At 35.9% G+C, this 14897-nt stretch overlaps 1 protein-coding gene across 4 annotated transcripts in view; it reads left to right on the top strand.

Moving 5' to 3' along the window:
- The window catches only part of nfatc1 (nuclear factor of activated T cells 1), a 106702-nt gene that overhangs the window by 47723 nt on the left and 44082 nt on the right, over nucleotides 1-14897 (top strand). For all 4 annotated transcript variants that reach the window (XM_088601264.1, XM_088601268.1, XM_088601267.1 and 1 more), the window contains exons 7-8: nucleotides 4640-4695; nucleotides 7925-8057. In XM_088601264.1, the coding sequence (XP_088457390.1) occupies nucleotides 4640-4695; nucleotides 7925-8057 (189 nt within the window). The remainder of the gene's footprint in view (nucleotides 1-4639; nucleotides 4696-7924; nucleotides 8058-14897) is intronic.

Below are 14897 nucleotides of genomic sequence, written 5' to 3'. Positions count from 1 at the left end.
GCGTGGTTTCTACAAACATACGAGAGTGATTATTTCAGCATTAGACACTAATACCAGCTTGAAATGCTAAAGAGGGTCCCTATCTCCAAAAGGGAAATTGCATCAGCATGGACAATGTTAACAGTGTTTAGTGTGATGTAATATCTATTAACCATTAATGACATTCACAAGAGTAAAGAAGTTCACGAAGATATTTTTCTTCCATGATCGACCTTTCACCAGAGTTGGGTAGTATTATAGCTTTTACAATCAGGCACACTACTTATAGCTACATTTCCAGATTGAGAAAAGTAAGCCTGCTGTTACTAATGCAACCTGTAGTTCTTCTTAAACTGCTGCAGATACAAAGAGGCTTCTGTGTTTTATAATTTCTATTTCAGACAGTGCTAATGAGTCACTGGCATAAATGTGTTGTGGTTTTCTAATGATTGTACAAACAGAGCAAAAAAAAGTCTATTCATTGAAGTGTGGCATAAAAATAGCAAAGAAAGTTCTAACTGTTTTAAAAACTATGTGCATTTTGGATTTCCAACAGCTGGATTTATTTTTTTATTGGCTAACAGGAAGACTGTGTGCTGCAACAAGTTGCAGTTAAAGGAAGAAACAATTTAGTTTGAGTGTGAGTTGAGGCATGAAAGGTTTAATGCTTATTTAAAAAGAATGACAAAAAACTGCACATTTGGGAAGAAGAGCTGATGAAAGTGCAAGATTCCTCTTTCTTGGTACAGTATGTGAGGGTCTATTGAAGACCATTTTATTATCCTGATTTTGTGACATTCTCACTCTAAAGTACTTCACATGAATTGGGGAGAGGGAGAGAAAATGAAGAAAATTTATTTTATGTCCAGAGGAGCAAAACTGTAGATGTTCATACCATTGGGTTTCCTTTGATCCAAAATGTGTCAGAGCTGTCTAAGAGGAAGTTGCATCAGATGAATTAATGTTCCGACAAGTCCACCCAAGAACATTTGATGTAAAAATCCTTTACCAAGCCAGATACAATTATGTAGTTCATTTGAATTATTGTTCTAAATCATAGCCTGAATAGTTTGAAAGTTAAGAATGTCTGTATGGTAACACTCACTGGCAGTAATGCAGAGATACTGTGACAGTGCCATTTTACTGGCTTTCAGTTACAGGGAGCATTTAACCCAGATTGTTTCATACTGTTAGAATACGTTTGGTTTAGCAACACCAACTGGAGAGACACAGTGTGAACCAAAATAATTATGAACATTGGGATTATCAGAACCCAATAATATTGGTAGAATTGGATCAAAGGACAGACTCGGCCAGCATTTCCTACAGTAGGTTAATTTGCTACCAGCTAATTTTACATGCACAGCTTGGCCTAATATTACCCTAAGACATGTTGATGAAGCAGAAGTCAAGCTTTTTGACAGGATAATAACAAATAATGAACAGTTGTGTAGAACTTTATAAATGAACCAAGGCCTCTTGTACCAAAGAGACAAGAGCAGTATATCAGTTGTATGTGAATGCTGACATATATTCCTCTTCAGTTTATACAATTCCATCTGTTGCTAATCGAAATGAGACACAGAAAGAGCAGAGTTAGCATTGTTTCCAAACTACACATCTGAGACTATTGTAACATGAATAAGGTTGTGCTGCAGTATTATAACACAGAAGAAAAGTTGCTGTTGTTGATGAAGATCACTGATTTATCTTAGCAATAATATTCTCCCTTGTACAGTACTATAAACCTTTGTCTCAAATGTAAGAAATTTAAAATAATTATCATATATAACCAATTATAATGATACATTAAGAAGACAGATGCTGAGTGTAATACGTGAGTGTAGTTTGTAAACCTGATATACCATAGACCTTCAGTAAGTGGCAATTCCTGATAGTTTTCCCATAAAGATACCACTGACGCACAAAGACCTTCTTACAAAAATGGAACAAAATCATTCACATCCGCTCCTGATTTTTTTCCACCCCGTCTCACTTTTTCTTCCAAATATTGTGGGCTAAAGAGGCCTGGATCTTATCAGAATAGTTGCATCACACTATTAGGAACACTATTGGTTCTCTGTTCTTTAGTGCTCTTACTGGGAGGCATCTATGGTGTAGGATGAATGATTTAGGGGTTCAAGAAATAGTTTCAGCTGAAAGGTAAGAGCAGAACTCCAGGAAGACAGTAGTTTCTGGTTTATTCCTGCATGTTGTTTCATGTTGTGGTATAAGTATTATATAAATGATGATAATTATATTGTAGAAACAAGACAAAGTGCTAAATATTCCACAGCCCCAGTGTTTCTTATGCAAGATAGCGTCTAGCAAGAAAAGTAACATTATACTGTACCTAATGAGTAATACATACAGTAACTTCATCATTCGTGTTTGTTACACAGTCCTACAGCTATACAATGCAGTCCTGTCTGTCTGATTTTTACAGAATCATACACATCTATGGGGAGGACAAAGTAGAACGAGATCATATTAAATTTTGTACTATATACTTCAGTTTTAATATAAAACCTCGTTCAACCTCTTACCCTTTTTCTAAGCATTGGAGTGGTTCAAATCATTCACAAACAATGTATGCATATACTGATTAATCTGATGTACAGTGTTATGTTCTTTTTTAAGAGAAAGTATTTGTCCAAATTAAAGTCACCCTTTGATTATAAAATATGGGAGACCACTTTTTAAGCTTTTTATTTTAAGCTACTAATAATGACTTCTTGTTACTTTTACCTTGATAACTGCTTACAAAACCGAGAATTAATTAGGGACATTTTTAGTTGAATTATTTAAACAGTAACATCTTCTACTGAAGACCACAATAGATTCTGTTTCATAGTAGTCAAAAAGTAAATATTCATTTTAATTACAAAAAAATGTCTTTGCACAGTAACAGCTACAAATACAATAGAGGCACAGGTATTGCCTTTTAAAATATCAGTACTAGATTATTCATATACAATTTAGTAGAAATCTATTGATATAGACTTGCCAATGAGAGAAGGACATGTAGAATGTTTGGTTGCTGGTAGCAAATAGATCCCAGGTTCTTGTCCAGTTTCTTGTTGTTGAGGGAAGGGGACCAGACTCGTTAATTAACATTGAACACAGGACAGCTTTCCTTTATGCATCAGTGCAGAGGTTACTTCACTTTTCACATCTCTTAAAAGTGCCTAGTCCAAATTCTTGAACATTTAAATGAAAATATGTCAAATGCTACTTTTTATCTTTTTCATACCCATAGTAACCGTTACATAGTTGTACTCTCGAGCATTTACAATTAAGCATTCATTTTACTTCAGAATAACCCTCTACAGTGGGCGGTATGGTGGTACTGTACAGTGGTTAGCATTGCTGCCTGGCAGTACTGGGTTCCTGGTTTCAATACCTGGGGTGCTATCTGTGTGGAGTTTGTACTGTATATTCTCCCTGTGTTTAAGTGGGTTTCCTTTGCATGCTCTAGTTTTTTCCCAAACACATGCTGGTAGGTAATTGAATTGCTGCTAAATTAATTTTAGCAGCTGTTAATTAGCACCTGGGAAAAGCTGTACAGTATGAATGTGCGTGTATTTGTCTGTGTCTGCATGTGCCCTGATGTGGACTGGTGTTCCATCCAGGATGTATCCTGCCTTGTGGCTGTTGCTTGCTGGGTTAGGCTCCAGCTTCCCCTGACCTGTACTGGTTTAAGCAGTTGGAAGATGGATGGATAACCCTTTAGAAAATAAGCATGTTAATATTTATTGGATTAAATTTAGCAGCAATTCAATTCAAAACATTTTTACATGATTAAATACAAATAAGGAGAAATAGGATTTGTTCATTTGTGTTTGTTATTCTCACTAGTCACAACAGGGGAACATTTCTGATATACAAAGTAACAATCAGGTTAGACCAGAACATTACTGTCAGGACACAATGCAGAATTCCAAACCTTTGGCACAAGCCAGGACATTGTACTGTAATTAAAGTAACTGCCTGGAAGCATCAACATCTACGGCTTCTGTAATAACGGCCATTGGATTTTTTCCGATCTTCGAATCAATTTGGGGATGCAACAGGACAGCGGTTAGCAAACATCCAGCTATCCATCTATTTTCTAGCTGCATGTTTTAAATCAGGAAGAATTTTCCTGAATTCCATTTTCTAGCCACTTTTTTTAATTCAGGGTCATTGAGGAGCTGAAGCCTATCCCAGCAAGCAATAAGCGCAAGGCAGGATACGCCCTGGAGGGGACGCCAGTCCATCGCAGGGTGTGCACACAGGGACTAGAGGAAACCGGAACACCCAGAGGAAACCCATGCAAGCACAGGAAGATCATACTAACTCCCTGCAGAATGCAACCCAGGGCCCCAGTACTGTGAGGCAGCAGTGCTAAACACAGTGCCGCTTGTTAACAAACATTGTGGTCCTAAGAAAGAAGGATTTTCAGGACATTTAGAATAGAATTAGGAGAATCCCTCATATTTATTCACTCTTTAATGTGTTTTCTTATTGTAGCTCCAGCAAGTGTCAAGTGGCACATTGTTAATCCTGTACTTACTTCTTTCACTAGTGGGCCTGAGATAGTGATCACCATCCTATCAAGTAAATTCAGGTTAATTAACAGTATAACTTAATAATTGAATGCATTTTTTGTTTCTTTAAGATGGCCACCATATATGGGAAACAGAAGCAAAAGTTGACAAGGACTCGTTCAAGTCTGTAAGTAAAGATTAATCAGTGCTGAAACATTACATCTGTCATAACAACATTACTTTATGAAAGGGACTTGGGGAACTCATATTCTTCTTAAATAGAAAAGCCAGGAAAGTTGAGTAACACTTTAATGAGTTCAAACTTCAGAAACACAACTGAATTATAATGAACCAATGGTTTGCTCTAGTAAAATATTTCTGAAGCACATCAAAGAATTTACAAACATGAAGAATGCAACATAGAAAGACAAAAAACTATGAGAAACCACAACAAACGCAATTGGTCTTGTAGTATTACAACCCAGTTCTCACACTATAAAAAAGCAAGACATTTAGCCTGCCACTTTTAATATTACTAAATTCAATTCAAGGTCAGTTTACATTATATAATACAAATTGTAATGTATTTCTTTAAAGATAGACACTTAAAGATATTTTATTACAATATAATAGTTTGTATTATAATTGTATTTTTTATTTTCATGTATTATATTATAGTATATAAATTGGGAACTCTTTTGTGATGAAGGTTCAGGCTGCTCCTATAACAGTTCATCCAGTTTGATTTTTCAGGGAAGGAAACAAAAAGTTGAGACCTTTTTTTACATAAGGCTTTCTTTGGGGGGGCAGACACTGACATGCTACGGATGTTAGAAAACCCACAGCTGCTCCTTTCTTGTCTTTGCATGGCAAGAGCTTATTTCCATTCTGGGTTCTGAGCACATCCTGCATTAAAATCTGTCTGTCTGAAAGATAAATGGGCTGTAAAAATCTGTGTTGTTGTAATACTGGACATAGACCATGGTAAACTGTGTTTTGCCAGCTGTAAACCCCTGTGATGTTTTCAGAGACAGACACTGTGTTCATTAGTCTCAGCTGCCAAGTGGGACGCTAACCAAGGTTGGATCACTGTGGTAGCTGGAATACAGGTGGCATCAAGACTAGCTGAGTGATTTCTCACTTTTACCAAGATAATTAATGCCCCTGTGCTTCTCCAGCTCCTCATGGATAGTATCATTAGCCGCAAAGCTGCATAATCCCTGTATAATTAAACTTCATATGAATCTAAAATGCCTATCGTGGACAAACCAAGGAAGAATTAAGCTTTCAGATCTGCAATTTTTGTCCATCAAACACAGAATAACATGGACTTTATTTGATCTTTTTCTGGATTTCACTAAATATTAGTACCATGTTTGAAGCTAATGAAATGTGCTCTTGTTTTATTCTATAAGAGCAAGTAAAGCCATTGTACACTTTTCCAGGACTGTATTTTCTTGTGCTTAATTGAAAAAATGGCCATCTTCTATAGCAAGGAGCCTGCTTTAATATCTGAATGTTTTTCTATTATTATGCAAAGGTCTCTCTCTGAGACATTACAGTGAATGTGTTTTAGTTTTGTCTACAAAGCCGCCTTTAGTTTTCCCCTCTCTAGATGCTTGTAATTGTCAACAGGGATTCCATTTCTCACTTCCCAATAATGAACTGTGGCAATTTCCACTTGCTAGGGTGCCAAGTACCAAACATAAAATATATATTTTTAATATTTTATAGACCTTTTTCCTTTCAAATTATATTCTGTATTGCATCACTTGGGTTGAACTTGGGCGTATTCTGTGAAGACTCAGTTATTAAAGAAGGTTCAAAAATAATAAGTAGAACTCTATTCTTTTTACTTAAATATTGTGGATGTTAAAATCACATCCACATACATGTCTTGTCATATTGGGCATCACCTTTCTTACATGTTTGAAACAAAAAACAATAATATACAATATGTAGTCTGTAACTTAGCTTCATATAGAAGTGAGCTGAAACAGACTTTTACACCCTCGATCCAGAAATCTGATTCCTTTTAAACAAAGACTGTTCTTGCTAGTTTTACTCTTTGGAAAGTCCTATTTTTTTTACAAATTTGGGACCACAGATTATATGCCCACTTCATTTAAAATATCAGATTTTGTTTCTCGCCTAACAGTGATGACCCCTGTACCCACATGGGGAGAATGAGGAAGAGCAAACAGGCTTCTCTTAATTGTCTATTTATCAAGCCATTCATCTTTAGTCATACTTCAAGCTCTGTAATGAGACACAAGTCGTTCAGTTCTGAGGTGCAGCTCTCAGTGATGTCACTGCAAGCATCACTGTTTTACGCGTAGCAGAATAAATAATCAAACACCACCCTAGCAGTGCAGAGCCAATTGTGGGAGGTCCCTGTCTTAATATTTTTTGTCATGTGTGCTGCAATTCACCAATAAAGTCATTTTGTTAAAAAGTAAATTTGATGGATAGTTAACACATGTAAATTGGTTGTGAAGCAAGTAGGAAGGTCATTTGTGTCCACAATTCTCATCAAGTTTGCTTCAAGAACAATTGGAATGTAAACTGTGAATGGCTTGATCTGTTTTTTGAACTGTGGCTCCTTCTGAGAAACAGCACATCTATTGACCACAGATATTCGGCCCACCCAGGCTGAAACTGGGAAAGACAATTTCCTATTCTTAGAGGGCTTGTCTTTGAAACACTAATAAAAAAACTAAAAAAGATTTGTGTAAGATCTTCTCCTGTCCTTGAGTATTCACTTAAAACATGTCTACCCTCCATTGTTTAGAAGGCTGAAAGTGAATTAAGTTGTTCCAGAAGCCATCTATTATAATGACTGGATATAGCAGTTTGTGACGGAAAAAATATTGGTGTTGTGGTAGAGCCTCAAGGGGATATATCACCAATAGCACAGTGCTTTCTGCATCTTGAAGCAATGGGAATGATAAGGAACCTCCAGCTCACCTCACCTAAAGCTAAACTATTAGAAAAAAAAATGAGAGACAACAATTAAACTAGCCACCTTTGGAAGGTACTGTAGAAGCAAACTGGAGCACTGTGACACATTGCACTTTATGTATTTATGCCATACCATGACATGCTATCTGGAATGCATATGAAAAGATGGGAGGATCCATGTAAATCCTCTTGAATTTCTTGGATCAGCATCAGCAGTGAAGCATAAGCCAGAGGACACATGTAGAAATTACAGGGAAGTTTATTTAATAAGGATAGCAGAAAGTAGTTTTTAGAGAGTTGTGGAAGTCTGGAACGAGGTACACAGTCATGTTATTAAAGCTGATACCCTGGCTTCCTATATGACAGAATGGGTGCGTCTGAAATGGATGGATAAATAGATAGAATTCTCTTTTGGAGAGTTTTTCCTTAGAATGAGTGTCCTTTTTGTGTTGCAGACTACATTGGTGGTGGAGATTCCCTCATACCGCAATAAGGGCTTAACCAGCCCTACCCAGGTGAATTTCTATGTCTGCAATGGGAAAAGGAAGAGAAGCCAGTACCAGCGCTTCACCTACCTTCCAGCGAACGGTAATCTTCAATGTCTCATGTTTTCCCTTGTTTGTGCCGAGTCTCATCCCCCACTCCTGCACTCCGTTCAAATCTCCAGGCCTTGTCACCAACTGTAAGGATATTAAACTGTCGACAGTACTGGAAAACCCCTAAAACATTGACGTAACATGCTGGTTCTCATATGTCTTCAAACATTCTGAGTAATATTTTATGAATTAAAGTATGGAAGTGGACTTTATTTCTTCAAATTTTATTTCCAGACCACACTCGTCCTGACCAACAAAATAGTTGTGAGGCCTTTCCCAAATATTTGTCAGGCAAATACCTGTATCTCCTTTGTGTCATACATGCTTATAACAATACATAATCCTCTCTATTAGGGTGGGGAAGTCAAGTGGAGTTTCAGACTTAAAAAAAACTAGCAAGACGTGTTCTATTGTATTCTTAGGCAAATATGTCTTTCATTAATTAAAAAGTGTCCGCTTTGAGATATTTACAATTTCTGCCTGAAATTGTGCATATAACCATTTAAGGTTTTGTAATAATATGGACATATCTCTTAAAAGTCATTTTGGACTGGACTCAGATAAAGGCCTTTCCAGCTTTATACTGTATATGTCTGATCTTACTTATCTGTGTTGGTTTTGTGTGAATGTAACAGGGTTTATTATGTTATGTGACATAGTAACCTGTGGGTTCTCAAGATTGTATGGAGCCAGATTGATTTGGGATTCACCTTCAAGTGCCTGGCCTGCACAGCCAAGGCAGGCATTAGCCCATGATGCTGACCCCTGGCTTTTGGGAGTTTGATTGCTCTTTAGTCCTGAGCCATAATGCCACTGTAATATGATCAAATATGATCAAACCATTGTATTCAGGAGCCCGCCGTTTGGTATAATAGATGTGGTATTCTTTCTGACTGAATTTCGGATTTGGCTTTCATTCAGTGCCTCTTTAGTAAAAGGTGTACCTGAAATGCCAGTGAAAATCAGAGGTTGCACCTTTATTGGCTTTATACCATTTATTTATAAAGAATCTGATTAACTGAGAGGAAAACTGAGGAATACTTTATCCTCAAAGGATTGATGTCATCCTGGAAACTTACTCCAAATCAAATCAATCCTTCATCAAAAAATGAATCTGCTGTGAGTAGATGATGCTTCATGAAGTCTGTAGCAGCGATCACTCATTTCTAGCTCATAAAAATAAGTTCTGTAGCATTTAAAAGAATAGCAACTCCAAGTACTCATGTGGCTAAATAAGTTAAAACCCACAGTGAACTTTAGTAGGACCACATCATATGTAATTATTTGTTCTGGATGATTGATATCTTAAGAACTGTGAGGGTCAGAAAGGGTTTTTTATTATCTCTAATGCTGTGTGGCAAATTCTTGCCATTTCAGCTATCACTGAATCAACCTGAAGATTTGCTTTAAACTGTAACTTAAGGTCAAGGTCCTGTATCTTTCTCTTATTATAGAGTAGCCTGGAATCCAAGGAAACACCCAGTTTCATTCATTATGGATTTTAAGGTGGTATAAAAATACAATGAGAAATGTTTCATACAGTATAATCTGTACATTGTTATAGGAATTAACTTGTGTCAGATATGGCAATTCTGTGGGTACAGTTACATGTAAATAGAGGCCAAGAAGCAACGACACAGGACAATTTGTGTTACAGCTCAGCACTTTATAGGATATGACAGGCAGTCTTCAGAGGGAGATTATCTTGCAGATTTACAAATCTCCCAGAGTTGCTTTATAAACAGTAAACAGAGAGCAGTATTAAGATGTAATATTTAAACTGATAAGAGAATCAAAGTGTAATTAATGTTACACTTTTTATGGGGAGGAGATATATACAGTAGTTTTTACATAGGACTATAGTATATGAATGAGAGAAAAATGAACTTAAGCTATGATGTACTGAATAACATACTGAATTGATGTCTTTCTCAGTTAATTGGGCTTTGAATCAGTCAGCATGTTTACTTTGTTACCAGACTCTCACAGCCAAAACTTCACTCATTGCTTCCAACACAGTGCTGAAGAGTGGTTCCTTACAGGTTAAGTCTTTATTTGAAACCTGATTGTTTTAGAATAGGATCATGTTGCTAGGAGGAATATCATGATTATGAAACACTTAAAATTAAGTTTCATTCCCACAAATAAAACAAGCCACTTGAAGCTCACATCCGCTGCTGTCTAGTATATTGCTGTAAATCTTCGAGGTTAATTCTATTAGTTTATTGGAAAATGTGTTTCAGATATTTTGAACTATGACTATAAAGGTTGAACTGTAAATCTAGCAAGAGACAACAAGTGGCTTGAAAAAGATTTCTTTCACCAAATCAGTTGGTTTCTAACTTTTTGCGCAAAGCTCAGCCTACCAATGCACTGGAGAACAAACCTTTGAACATCATTATCTAGAATTGTTCCTGACAATGCAGCTTCAACAATAATGTTTAATAACATAACAACTTATCTCGAAAAGTGTAATTATATGAATATATCTATTGTGCCAGATTCATTTTTACCATGTTCCCTGACTGTTTTGTTTTTTTTGTCCCAAGTTAATTAAAAGATAAGTAGATAATATTATCTGTCATGATAATATTAGCAATTATGTGGCCTAGGTTTTCATCTTTATAATTTTCACAGTTCTTCAGGATATATGATGGTTTATAATGAGCAGCAGTTCAGTCACATCTGATAGGAAAATGACTTAGACTGCCATGTTAGAGAAGGCCCATATTTGGAGATGCAGCTTTGCTGGTGGCAAATTTGCTATGGGTAACTGTCATGGGATATTTGGCTGTATCAGCCCACATATTTGTGCTGTAGATTTCATCAAAGTCCCATAACTGATCCTGATTAAGGCTGAAAGAATTGCTGTTTTGGTGTTACACATTTACGTATATAAAGTATAATGTGTACTTGTTTTATCTTTTTATCTTTGAGCATACATTAATATTTAGTGCATTTATACACAGATAAAGAAGTAGCTGACAGCATATTTTTATGGATAGAGACTTTGAACTCCCTTTTAGAAATGCTTAAGTAAAATAGACTAAAGTTGCTTTAGCAAACATACTACCATTTCATTTTGAGGACCTTGTGAGGATACAAAAAAGTGGAAAGGTTTAAGTGAACATTGACTTTTAGTTTTATTTATTGTTTGACATTAAATGATCCCATAATATACATAATGGCAGTAATGACTAATGTTTAGTTTAATTCAGATGTTGTTATATGGACGTAATGTGTAAATAGAGGAGATGCAAAGTATACATTAAAAGGCAAATAGATACTTTGGTATATGATATTGTTAATAAACAATTGTTGTATTGTAATTTGCATGTAGAAGTATTAAGGATGGTTAGGAAGCAATGTATAAATCCAAAGTAAGACATCTGGTGAAATTTTTAATCTGCTTTCAATATACTGTATCTCCCAAAATATCTCCCAATAGAGAAAAGCATCTATACTTATTCCATGGTTGAAAGATCAAGACTTAAGCTGACATTTTTAAACAAAATTAAGCGTCTCTATTCAAGAGTTCCAAGCTTGTCCAGAGGATGTGTTGTGTTGTCCAGAGTTTAATGTCTTGAGTCAGGACAGTGTCATCAACCAGATGTGACCAGGATTATCAATCCCTGAAACAGCAGCAGGGGTCCACTGGTATTTCCCGGTGTTTGCTGTGTAATAGTGTGCGCTGTGGTTTACCTTGTGTGTGAGTTTGTCATTTTTTGCTTTAGGGAACAACAGGTGAAAGGAGTCACACATGTTTCTTCAAGCCATTTGAAAGCAATAAAGGTGACAGCTTTGGCTATTTCAAGCATAGGTCAACCAGTAACATGGAAGGGCATAAACAGGGACATTAAAAGAAATGTAATTAAAATTATTAATCCTTGGAATCACTGGGAATGATATATTTTGCACTTAGATACTTCTAGATCAAGTTTAAAATGATTAGGATTTCTCATAATATATTGTAGGATGCATCTGATGGTCCTGGACTTTTAAACAGTACACAGTGGGTATTCATTCTTTCTCCTAGGCTGAATTTTCCAGTGTTCTCTTATTAAACTCTTATTTTGTAAAAAGATCATTTTCTTGGGGAAAAAAAACAAAGTTTTGTTTGACCAAACTAATCCACTGTGCTTCCCCAGGGATTCAGGTTATTGGCTTTGTAACCAAGCAACTTTTAACATTCTACTCTGGTGATATTTGAAGAAAATTCTTTGTTCATGCAGTGTTGATAAGGAATTGATAAAGGATAGCTAAACATTCTTATTATAGGAGAAATGCCTACATTAAGACAAGACTATGTATGTATCATAATTTAATACATATAATCCAAAAGGCAGAAACACGTTCTCTGAATATATTTTAATGCTATGTCTATATAATGACTTTTTGCGTTGTATTTTCAGGTTTTTTTAAAGGATTTTTGGAATACAAAAACAGGGATTCTCCTTCAATTATTTTTAAAACCTTGTGTTAGGGGAAACATAGCGTAGCTGCCCATAAAATGTTTCAGAGTTTTAGTTCCAAACCTGGATTAAAAAAATAATTGGGCCCATGTGCCAAGTACTCTTGATTCTGTACAGTATGTGATGGGTAGAACAATGAAGTCCAAGGCAAATAGGCAAATGAGAAGCTGCCTGTAGATTTGCAATTTACAGCACAGGACTGTAATTAAAAAAAGCACCCAAGTGGATCAGCATTTTGGTTTAATTACCTGCTCAGACACCATGCTTGTAATGTTTCTCACATTTACTTTGAGGATGCTACAATAGGATGCATAAATTATATCAGACTGACCATCATACAATAGCAATGGAAGGAAAAAACAAGTAAAGCACTCTCTTACACTTCAAGTACCAGACACAGAGTTCCATTTGTGGTTTTATTCTGAAATAATACAAAGGAAAGTAGCAGTTATAAGTGTTTTTTAATCAAAATAACACAACCATGAAAACCATTTTGCTGACAAAATAGGAAAGTTACTCTGAAAGGTGGGTGGATAATCTGGCTCCTGAACTGTTATAACTGTTTTAAAATTCTTTGAAATGTTTTGGAAAACAGTTACTTTTTATGCTGAAGAAGATGCAGGAAATAGTTGCTACCTTCCCACTCTCTTCAGTCATCCCTCTCTATTTCTGTTGTTTCCTCTTCATACGCAACCGAGCCATGTGGTCTTGAACACACACACTCAGAGAAAGGATGGTGTTTCTGTATACAAATACAAAAAAAACACACACACAACAATGAGAAGGAAGCCATTCACTGTCATCGAGTATTTTTATTTCCTCCCAGCCATGTAAATAAGGTTTGTGGCCCTTCATGGCCAAATCTATTACCGTCTGTGGTGATGACATTTCAAATACACGGCTCATTAGCACTCGCGTTTTGTAGCACCCACCTTCTAAAAAAAGACACAATGCCAAAAAAAGACTATGTCTGTTCACATAGTGACGGAAGCGCTCGCGCACAGAAAAATACACTAGCTCTTTTAAATTGCTTTAATGAGGATGGGCTGTCATGGGTGAATTTAGTCGTCTGATCAGAAAGGGCCACTTGTTCCAGCATGAACCAACACAGTTTCCAGGAGCACCTCTGAACAGAAAGTTGTTTCTTTGTTAGTACAGATCTTTCATCCTGTTACACAGTTCCTTGAAAGCCTTTAGGAATTACAAAGCCCAGAAGTATTCTGCTTTTCTGGGCATCTGTCAAATTTATACGTTGTATTTTTTTCTAACTGTTCTATCTGCCCCTGAAATAGCTTATTGTGTGGCCTCTTTGTACTGCTGTTGTGGAGTTACAGCTCTCTACTACTGTGCACTTAATGATAAGCATTTTATTAGTATTCATTCTTAAGCAAGGTGGCAGTAAAATTAATAATAGTTTAGTACCATAAATATGTTTTTTTATTAATCATTCATGTAGCTTAATGATGGACTTTCTACAGTCTAATAATATATTAGAGATATTTAAAAGAAGTCATCCGATTCATACTGTGTAGTATTAATTTCAGGAATACTATGCATTTTTAATGTTGTTTTACATGTTTAACATGCTTAAAGCATAACATTGATTATTTTTATCATCTTACATCAACAGGCAATGTGGGAATCTGTTGTAACCAGTTGTCTTGTAACCAGTTGTCTTCTTGTGGTTGTTGTGTTGTCCATGCTGTCAATGGTTAATAACTGATGTGCTTATTTCTGACTGTTTTTGTTGAAATAAGCCAGAGTAGTGTTTTATTCTGTCACTCTTCACAAAAAATTATTATACTCGGCCTACCAGTTGTACTTCTTTCTGCACGATAATCAAAATACATTCTATTTCTTATAGAGCTTGTCAGATATAGATAAGGCTGAGCTGACATTTTCATATGCCTCCACCAATGACTTATCTTCACCCTTATCGATGAATGAAGGAACTTGCTTATCATTGCATTGTTTCCCAGCAAGTTCTTATCAATAGGCGCTGATTTATTTTTTTCTTCTTGTATTCGTGAAACAAATAGAAAAGGTCCAGTAAAACGTTTAGCTGGAAAAAATAGTGTGTAAAATCTCACAGTCATATTTAATTTATCATTCTTTGACCACAATGTTCCTTGTAACATTCATTTGAGAAATGTGTGCTGTTCTACACTCTTTAAAAGCACAGCAAAATGTAACAAAGTGGAACTGAAATTTTGGTAAATAATTCAAATGGACTGTGCAAGATACAGACCTTAGACATGTGTGAAAAAGATGAGAAAATGTCTAGTATAATAATCATGAACATTACTGTGCACATTTAAGTATAGCCACATATTTATTTTGTTAAATCTGCTCTATACATT

The sequence above is a fragment of the Lepisosteus platostomus genome, chromosome 12, assembly GCF_059453375.1.
Source record: "Lepisosteus platostomus isolate fLepPlt1 chromosome 12, fLepPlt1.hap1, whole genome shotgun sequence".
Classification (NCBI taxonomy): domain Eukaryota; kingdom Metazoa; phylum Chordata; class Actinopteri; order Semionotiformes; family Lepisosteidae; genus Lepisosteus; species Lepisosteus platostomus.
This window is presented reverse-complemented; position numbering and strand designations above follow the sequence as displayed.